Genomic DNA, 9,376 nt, shown 5'->3' on the forward strand with positions numbered 1-9,376 from the left:
ACTCTACATTTTTTAACATCTATGCCCATATGAACATCCATAATATCGATAGACAAATATTTAGATAGACAGACAGACTGCCAAATAGATAGATACAGTTAGAACCATAAATATTTGGACAGTGACATCACCAGATGCTGGGTCTCTTCCCTGGTGATGCTCTGCCAGGCCTGCATTGCAGCTGTCTTTAGTTCCTGCTTGTTCTTGGGGTGTTTATTCCTTCAGTTTTGCCTGTCAAAGAGATGGCAAAAACATTAGGTGTGGCCAAATCAACTATTTGGCACATTCTTAAAAAGAACAATTGTGGTGTATAACAGAATAATTCTTTCAATTGGTGAAGAAAAACCCCTTCACAACAGTTGGCCAGATCAAGAACCCCCTCCAGGAGGTAGGTGTATCTGTGTCAAAGTCAACAATCAAGAAGAGACTTCACCAGAGTAAATACAGAGGGTTTACCACAAGATGTAAACCATTGGTAAGCCCCAAAAACAGGAAGACCAGATTAGAGTTTGCCAAAAAACATCTAAAGAACCCTGTACAGTTCTGGAACAAATTATGTACCAGAATGATGGGAAGAGAAGAGTATGGAGAAGGGAAGGAACTGCTCATGATCCGAAGCATACCACCTCATCTGTGAAGCATATTCTGGCATGGGCATATATGGCTGTCAAGGGAACTGGTTCCCTTGTATTTACTGATGATGTGACTGCTGGCAAAAGCAGCAGGATGAATTCTGAAGTGTTTAGGGCTATATTATCTGCTCAGATTCAGCCAAATGCTTCAAAACTCATTAAACGGCGCTTCACAGTGCAGATGGACAATGACCTGAAGCATACTGTGAAAGCAACCCAAGATTTTTTAAGGCGAAGAAGTGGAATGTTCTGCAATGGCCAAGTCAATCACCTGACCTGAATCCAATTGAGCAGCATTTCACTTACTGAAGGCAAAACTGAAGGCAAAACACCAAAATGATGACAGAGATAGATTTATAATACATGTAGCTTGGAATATCATCTTATAAATTCAATCCAGTCTTTAAAAATGTCTGATGAAAGAAAAAGCTCCAGTTTAATAGATAAACAGACTGAAATATGTGAAAACAAATACATATTTAAAGTCAAGTTTGAACCCACCCCAGTGAGATAAGAAAGTGCACTTTCACAGTAAGTGTGAACTGGAGTGTTATCTCCCTTAACATATGCAGGCTTCTATATGCTTTGTGAGATACTGTATATATGTATATTTCTATTGTGTTTGGCATAGATATATTTCACTTAGCATCTGCACAGAAATAACCGGGCGTGATATTTCTCAGTCTCTTATGTGAAGCAACTCAGGATATAATAAGGTAATCTAACAGAACATTGAACTGATCTTTAACTGCAATTAGAGGTGGACAAATTCAAAGGTCAGAAAATATTTTAACCTTTTACTGTAATTTTCTCTGATGATTGTAGGATACTATATATACAAGCACGTTTGAATAAATATTTCAGTAGTTTTATAGTATATTTACGTTTTTATCTTTAACAATTCAAAACGAGTTACACAATACAGTGTCGCTGTGTATTACGACGCCCATATGACGTGTCGCTCATTCCGTGTCGCTCATTGGACAATCCCGTTGTCAATCACGTTTTCCGTTTCCTTCCTGTTACTATTGCGGGAAAGTTGAACAAGGAAGCGGTGTATTTTGCAGTATATGAATGGTTGTTATTATTTTTACGGCCAGGAAAAGTGTGCTTATATCCCACAAATATGAGGACTCTAGAGGAGGTGCAGGGCACATTACAAATCGCCAAACTCAAAGAAGAAGATTTACATCCAGTCGTGCATTGCTTAACGTTCAGTGAAAGCGTGTCGTCTGGGGACTATTGCCTGATGGAATTAGATGAAACCCTTTGTAAACATATTGAAGCCGGCAAGAGGTACATTGAAGTAGCCTATATATCTATACATTTTAACAGTAAATATGAGATAAACAATGTTTAAGCTGATGCTTGCCTTCTCTACGTGTGAATGGTAATGTGTGTAACTGTATATGATTTGTGTTTTTATTTTCTACACCCACGTTGTTGTTTAATTTGTACTAGAATACGTTTACTTCCAATTCCCATCTGGTGTAGATGACTATACATATGAGAATATAGTTATACAGCAAAAATGAGACTCAGAAGGTTGTAATAGGTCAACATACGTGTAAATAAAATAACAAACATGCAAATTAAACACATCTATACTGGCATGAAAATGAGCCTTGTTTCTCATATTTCTGCGGCACCAAAGGGAAGATAGATGATAATTAATTGTACATAAAAAGTAATCACATGCTGAACAATTCAAATCCAGCTAGAATGCAGTTTAAAATATCTTTCACAAGTTTCTTTATTATCTTCACCCTATTTGAAAGCAAGTTGTGATTACATGGTACAGTAGCTATTATTTTAATACAGTATTCAAACTGTATGAAGGCACAGCATTAGGCTCTCTGGAAATTGGCAAGTTGCATCAAGCATGTCTCGGTCTAACAATGATCATTCAACTGTAATGCACCGTAATAAACCAAAAAGCAGATACATTCTTCCAATAATAGTTATAACTTGAGCCGTGACTTTGCATTTTTAAATGATATAATGGTACACCTGCCGAGTCAATATCTCTGGTGTCGTCTGGTTTATCTACCATTCAGCCTGGTTATCAGGGGCGATAAGGACGAACATGCCGTGCTGTGCAGTGAAGACAAGACCTATGACCTGAAGATAGCTGACACATCCAACCTGCTCCTCTTCATTCCTGATTGCACAACATCGGGCCTTCTCCCGCAAGACACGGGGAAGAAGCTCATTCAGGCTCAGGTATCTGTCTCGTCTTTTTCCCCGGAAATTATACCAGCTTCATGAACTGACGCCTTCAACAATCCTGACACTGTTATCCTTGGGGCAAAACCCACTGAAAGGTAGACTTTATAGTTGAACTCCATGAAAAAGGACACTACTGGGGTTTTACTAATTTGTATGTTTAGTATCTATAGGATTTTCTTTACCATGTGGATTATTTAAGCAACAGCCAGTGTTCAGGGCAAAACAACCCAATGCTTTGAAAGCCACTGGTAGGGCGATATTCATTCAGATCTGTGCCACAGAAATCTACTTCCCCAGCGCCTGTCCTCACATTCACATTAAACTGCCTTTTAATAGAAATAGTCGCCATTTCAGGAAACGCCAACCTAAACTTAGAAAACCAGAAGAGAATCACTAGGAACACACAGATGTCCTTTTAAATAATGGGAACATGTAGATGTGGAGCCTCTGTACAGTGACAGATATTAGGTGGATAACTCATCTTCATACCTTATGTTGACATTCAATGAATTAACACCACCAACTGTTAGATTTCAGGTTTCTCTAATTCCTATTGGGAGCTCAGACGATGTCGGCCCAAGTTAAAGAAGCTGAAGAAGCTCCTGATGGAGAATCCATATGAAGGACCTCTAGCCGATCAAGAGGCAGGGGGCACTAAGGTGAACATCCAGATATCTTTCAATCCTCTCCCTTTTGTTATACATTTTTCTCATTACACCTAAAGATGAAAAGGCTACTTGTCTATGTGGAAAATTAAAATGTCTTGGCACAGCTAAGTCCATTGGTTGTATTTTGGGGAAAACGACACCTTGATGGACATAAAAGATGGACTTTGACCGATTGCAGGAGTGCGTGAGACTGCAAAGTATGGAAGTGGAGCCCTCTGTGGGATGAATGGGCTGCTGGACCAGAAAGGACAATCTAATAGCTAGGTGTAATTGTGATAAATTTACTGTGGCGAAGGGGCCATTTTCTTAAGCTGGTCCCCATAAGGAAGTCTTGCCCAGGCTGTTGTAAAGAAGGAACGCATGCTGATCCATTTTCTTCAGAACATGGGCATTAACATCATGTTGTACCTAAATGTATATATGGCTGGCATTGCCCTTGCTAGTGCTCTCATGTACTTAAATATTTTATTCACCAAATTCTTCAGACTTTCCCATCTCTGATTACCAGTATCATGACATTACAGCAAAACAAATATCCCTGATCACCATCATTTATTTCCGTGCCTCCCCAATTCTGCAACAGCTAAACACAAATGAGGCTCCTCAGAGTGTCTTCAACTGAAGTTACTCACGTATAAAGGCTTTTGTTCTGTATTAAGCTGTTAAACTGATTCCTTGCTGTAGGATTGAAATCCAGCGCTTGACTGCCTGTGTTCTGCCCAGGTGTGTGACTGGTGGGTTCAGCTGCTGTATGCGAGTTCCCCCGTAAAGGCAATATAATGAAGGCTACACTCATTCATGTACAGTGTGCCACAGAAATGGTTTGTAAATCAGTAGAGGTCATTTGTCTTTGACCTCTCCCAGTTCCTGTACCAAGCTTCACTTCCCAGCCTCAGAAGAGGAACTGAAATGTAGAAATATTCTTCTGACACTTTTACAATGTTTACAGAGGGATTTTCACAGAAGTGCGTTTTTGTTTTCTACAGATACCATCTATACAAAATCTAATGTTTGCCACAATCTCAGGATGCTAGAAACTTGTTTTGGCTTCTGATAAGGCTTCAAATGTACCCCTTCAATCAATATTTTTTCCATAGGGAACACACCAATATGTGGAACTTCAAAGCATCATGTTTGATCAATTAAAAAAGTCCACTATAATTACACTATGGGAGGTACAGATCTAGATGAAGTAACGCATGAGAAAGACCTAGGAGTCTATGTGGACTCCTCACTTTCTCCATCCAAACAATGTGGGTAAGCAATTAAAAAAGGCAAACACAATGTTAGGGTATATTGTCAAAAGTGTAGAATTGAGAACAAGGGCAGTGATGTTCAGACTGTACAATGCACTAGTTAGACCTCATCTGGATACTGTGGACAGTTCTGGGCGCCACACTTCAAGAAAGATATCGCTGCTCTAGAGGCAGTTCAGAGGAGAGCAACCAGACTTATTCCAGGTCTGAAGCGAATATCCTACTGAGAGACTGAGGAACTGAACCTTTTCACCCTGGAACAGAGGAGACTACGTGGGGACTTGATTCAAGTCTTCAAAATCATGAAGGGCATCGACCACATCAAACCAGAGGAGCATTTCCAGATCAGCAGGGACAAACGCACCCGGGGACACAAATGGACATTGGGCTTCAAGGCATTCAAAACGGAAAACAGGGGACACTTCTTTACACAGAGAGTCGTCACAATCTGGAACAAACTCCCCAGCGATGTGGTAGAAGCTGAAAGTTTGGGAACATTTAAAAATAGACTGGATAGGATCCTTGGATCACTTAGTTATTAATGGACACCAAACGAGCATGATGGATCAAATGGCCTCCTCTCGTTTGTAAACTTTCTTATGTTCTTATGTTCATTGCAAATGTCCTCATTATTTTCTTTGACTCTGCTAGTATTCGACAGAGGACTTGCTGTGTGTAATTCAAGCAAGTGAAGAAGAACTGTTGGCCCAGCTTCAGAATATTCATGCCTGCAAAATTGACGGTATGTATCGGCCCAATAAAGACTTTGCTAAGTCATTTATTCATAAAGGAATATTTTATACCACCTTCATTTTTAAATTATTTTATGCATTTTCTAGTTCTGATTTCTCATTAGATTACTGCCCATGTAAAGATTGCTTGTAAAAAAGACCAAATTTACCACGATTTACTAAAACATGTATTGTAAGTTAATGGTGTAAGAAATAGCATTGTGGCATTTATTTATGTGACTAATGAACTTTTTCTTGTGTGTGTCTTGTGCAGGCTGCTGGAAGATCCTAGATTTTGAATACGAGATACAAATTTTGGGCCATATCACACAGCTGGTGGACTCGGAGTCATGGTCCTTTAGCAAAGTTCCCCTGAGTGTGTGTCTGGAGGAGCTGGGGCCTCTTGAACCAAAGTAAGTACATTTTAAAAAGGGAAAGGCTTTCTTTACTTTTCTTTTTAGTAATTTTGCATTACACTATGCTCAAAGGTTGATGATTTATATGACAGGAGAAGGAAAACATTCACTATTCTTCTGTAGTTTTGTTATTCTGCAATAGTCAAGCTTCCTTGAATAATTACTGTTTCACTTCACATAGTAATGAAGTGAGCAGTTGTGCATGAGCCTTTAATCTTGTTTGGCTCATGGCTATAGAAATTAGTGAAGCAAGCCCTCAGCTATGTGGACAAGGCTCCCTACCTTATTAGTTTTTCCTTAACTCATTTAAAACCTGTCATACATGCACTTTTTAATTTTTATATAGAATGGCAGGTGGCAAGATTCAGCCAAACCAAACAGAACAGTAGAGGCTGTTGATCAAACAACTACCTAGAGTCTATTGTTGACTACTTGGCATTGTGATGTTTTCATGTTTTGTAAAACCGGAACCTGCTAGGGTCTATCTTTACTCACACATTTGGAACTGTTTTGAAGTCATAAATTGGGAAAGGAAGGTTGAGAATGAGGCCTTTCCTGGAAGAATGATAAAAGGCAGGAATAATCGCCTTTGTACCTCATAAGCGTAACTAGCTTTTGTAGTCACGGCATTACATATATTATAGTGCAGTTCTAAGTTAATAGACACAAAAACAACAAAAAAAAGCATATTACACATAGGGCATGTAAGACTTCTTCCATCACGCCAAGATGAAAAAAAGCACACACACGTCGGGAAATGTGACATAAGTCTTTCAGGGTGCTTGTCTAAGTGTTAATGACAGTGAATGATTTTGTAAAACATGACAATAAAGTTTTAGTTACAGAAATGTGGGTGTAACTGTTGGAGAGTAGAGTTACAGTAAGTAACGGGAAACAACAGTCACAGTCTAGATCAGTGAAATCAACCTTGTATCATAATTCTAGTATTGTACATTTAAAGACGTTTCATCTGCCTGTTCCTTTCAGGGAGATGATAGAGCACTGCTTAAACTGTTATGGGAGGCGTTACACAGACGAAGGTAAAGTTCTGGAACTGCTCATTTTGAAAGTGCTCAGTGCAAGTCCGTGTGTAATACAGCACTAACTCTGAGAGAATCCCACAGTCTTCACTAAACACGCTGCCTGGCATTGACATGGGTTAAAACACTCACTGTAATGATAGCACATCAACATCTGTTAAACATATCAGTAGACAACATGGGTGAAAATGAAAGATGTGAAGATGGTTGTCTGCAGCTATAGCTGTACACAAACATGTTTATAGTGGCATACGATGTTGTGTTTAAGAGAGAAGTCAGTGAACCGGATGCCTTCGTTGTCTTATTTAATAAAGAGGAAGTCCCCTGTTGCTTGTTCCCCTAAATTTGTTATCCATATTGCAGGTTATTTTTGTCAAATGCATTGAATTTCATTTCCTTCCCTTTAATTACCCAGCCAGTAGTTTTCATGTTGACATAGAACTACTTGACCCTGTGCTGACATTCACAAAACAACACTCGTAATTACTAACCAAAATGTTATGCTCAAAGTACCTTCCAAAGTTTTTAGCTGCATTTCGGGTTTAGTTATGACTAAATTAGAAAAAGTTTGATGTTCAGACTTTTTTACGTTACTGCTTAACTTTAATGACTCATTAAAGCACGGGTTAGGCAGTAACATGAAAAATAACTTTGGTCGGAATTTCTGACCATATATTTTCTGTGAAGTCATAGTTTAGGTTAATAATACTTATATACACACAAGACCCCTATTAATGACAGTGTCGTAATACATTTATATAAATATTATATAATTTATAAAATATAAGTTCTCCAAAATGCATTAATGTTTCCTTAACTACATACTAAATTCTGAATTCCATGAACTACTCTTTTTCATTGTCTAATGTATGTGCTTATTTAATGCTGTTTGAATCTTTAAAAGGCTGTACATTTCTGTACTTTTAGTAAAAGCAGAGCTCAATAACTTTCCCTCAGATATGTGAAATTTCTTATGAACCTCTAAATCTCATGAAAATGTATTAAAATAAATACTGGAATCTCATTAATTCTGACTTATTCATCAGTTAATGGTGACATCAGTCAAATGACTGTTAAGCCTGAATGTGACAATCCAGGATAAGATTTGTGTTTTGTGTAACAGCTTCAGCCTGCTCAGTGATTTGTATGTTCTCCCTTACTAAATAGTGCTTTGTCTTCCAGCGGGTAGCGTTTCCTTTGCGCTGAATGAAGACAAGGTATGCCAAGCCATGGCCCAGATGCTGTTGCAGAACGCGGTGAAGTTTAACCTGACGGAATTCCAGGAGGTCTGGCAGCAGAGTGTCCCTGAGGGCATGACCACGAGGCTGGACCAGCTGAAGGTAAAGGCTGGCAGGAAGAAACCCCATGAGCTAATAAAGTCCATTTAATTTTGTTAAGAATCATTTAACTAGAATCCCACAAATTTCAATGATGTAACCTTTCCTTTTCTTCAGAGTATGGCTCTGGTGGACCGGGCCTCGAGGCCAGAGACCATCTCTCTGCTGAGAGTTGAGGACCTGCCTGAGGACACACAGGAGAGGTTCAATTGCCTGTTTGCCATGCGAGAAAAGTGGACTGAAGCCGATATTGCACCATATATACAGTGAGTGAATGAATATGACTGGAAGGTCACTATTGGAGAAAGGTGCTATAGTATGCTTAATGTTTTCTCTCTCTCTCTCTCCAATAGGGACTTATGTGGTGAAAAGCAATCGACCGGAGCCCTTTTAACTAAATATGCTCGTACTTCCATGCAAAGTGGGGTGAAGGTTTACAATTCCAGAAGACCGGTAGCAACCTGAGGAACTTTATTCTGTTTTTTGTGTTTGTTTGTTTCCTGTCAGGCTGTATTAGACTCCCAATTGTTTTGCATACAATTTGTATCATTGATTATAAGAAAACTTGTATGGCAAATTCATTGTTTGTCAAAAATGTACTTCACAAATATAAATACAAAATCTACTGATTGGTATGGTGCAGTTGGTGAATAAATGTAATGTTTTTTACCTTGGAGTTTGTCTGTGTTCTTCCTCAAGTTAACTTAAATTGTTTAAATCATTATTTTTAAGTATATTAATGATTCTGATGTTCACGTTTAATTTGTGGTCTAAATGAGGTGAGCTATTTGTTAAAGGATTAAAAAGCTAAGAAATGCAATGAATTGTTTCAAAACACCAAATATCAGTCACAGCCACATTGTCACGATTTCCTGTCATTAGAAAACATAACTGCATGCACAAACATCATTTGAACATATGAAACACGTATAGCAGTATTTAAAAACCTAAAACTGATCTTGCACCCTCTAGTGGGATCCAAGCGTGCAGCCATCTGAAATCTATATGGAGAGATTAGGCTACCATTGTTTCATTACTGTGAGGATGTTTGCAGTTTGCTTGCAGTT

The 9,376-nt window shown here is 38.6% G+C and overlaps 1 protein-coding gene across 1 annotated transcript; it reads left to right on the forward strand.

Moving 5' to 3' along the window:
- Nucleotides 1–1,647: 1,647 nt before the first annotated feature.
- On the forward strand, nucleotides 1,648–8,978 carry dscc1 (DNA replication and sister chromatid cohesion 1). Its single transcript, XM_066691399.1, has 9 exons — nucleotides 1,648–1,928; nucleotides 2,690–2,855; nucleotides 3,392–3,520; nucleotides 5,437–5,527; nucleotides 5,791–5,929; nucleotides 6,920–6,972; nucleotides 8,155–8,312; nucleotides 8,427–8,575; nucleotides 8,663–8,978. The coding sequence occupies exons 1-9, from the start codon at nucleotides 1,759–1,761 to the stop codon at nucleotides 8,772–8,774; spliced, it is 1,167 nt and encodes a 388-aa protein (XP_066547496.1). The 5' UTR covers nucleotides 1,648–1,758; the 3' UTR covers nucleotides 8,775–8,978.
- The last annotated feature ends 398 nt before the right edge of the window (nucleotides 8,979–9,376 follow it).

The sequence above is a fragment of the Amia ocellicauda genome, chromosome 18 (assembly GCF_036373705.1).
Source record: "Amia ocellicauda isolate fAmiCal2 chromosome 18, fAmiCal2.hap1, whole genome shotgun sequence".
Classification (NCBI taxonomy): domain Eukaryota; kingdom Metazoa; phylum Chordata; class Actinopteri; order Amiiformes; family Amiidae; genus Amia; species Amia ocellicauda.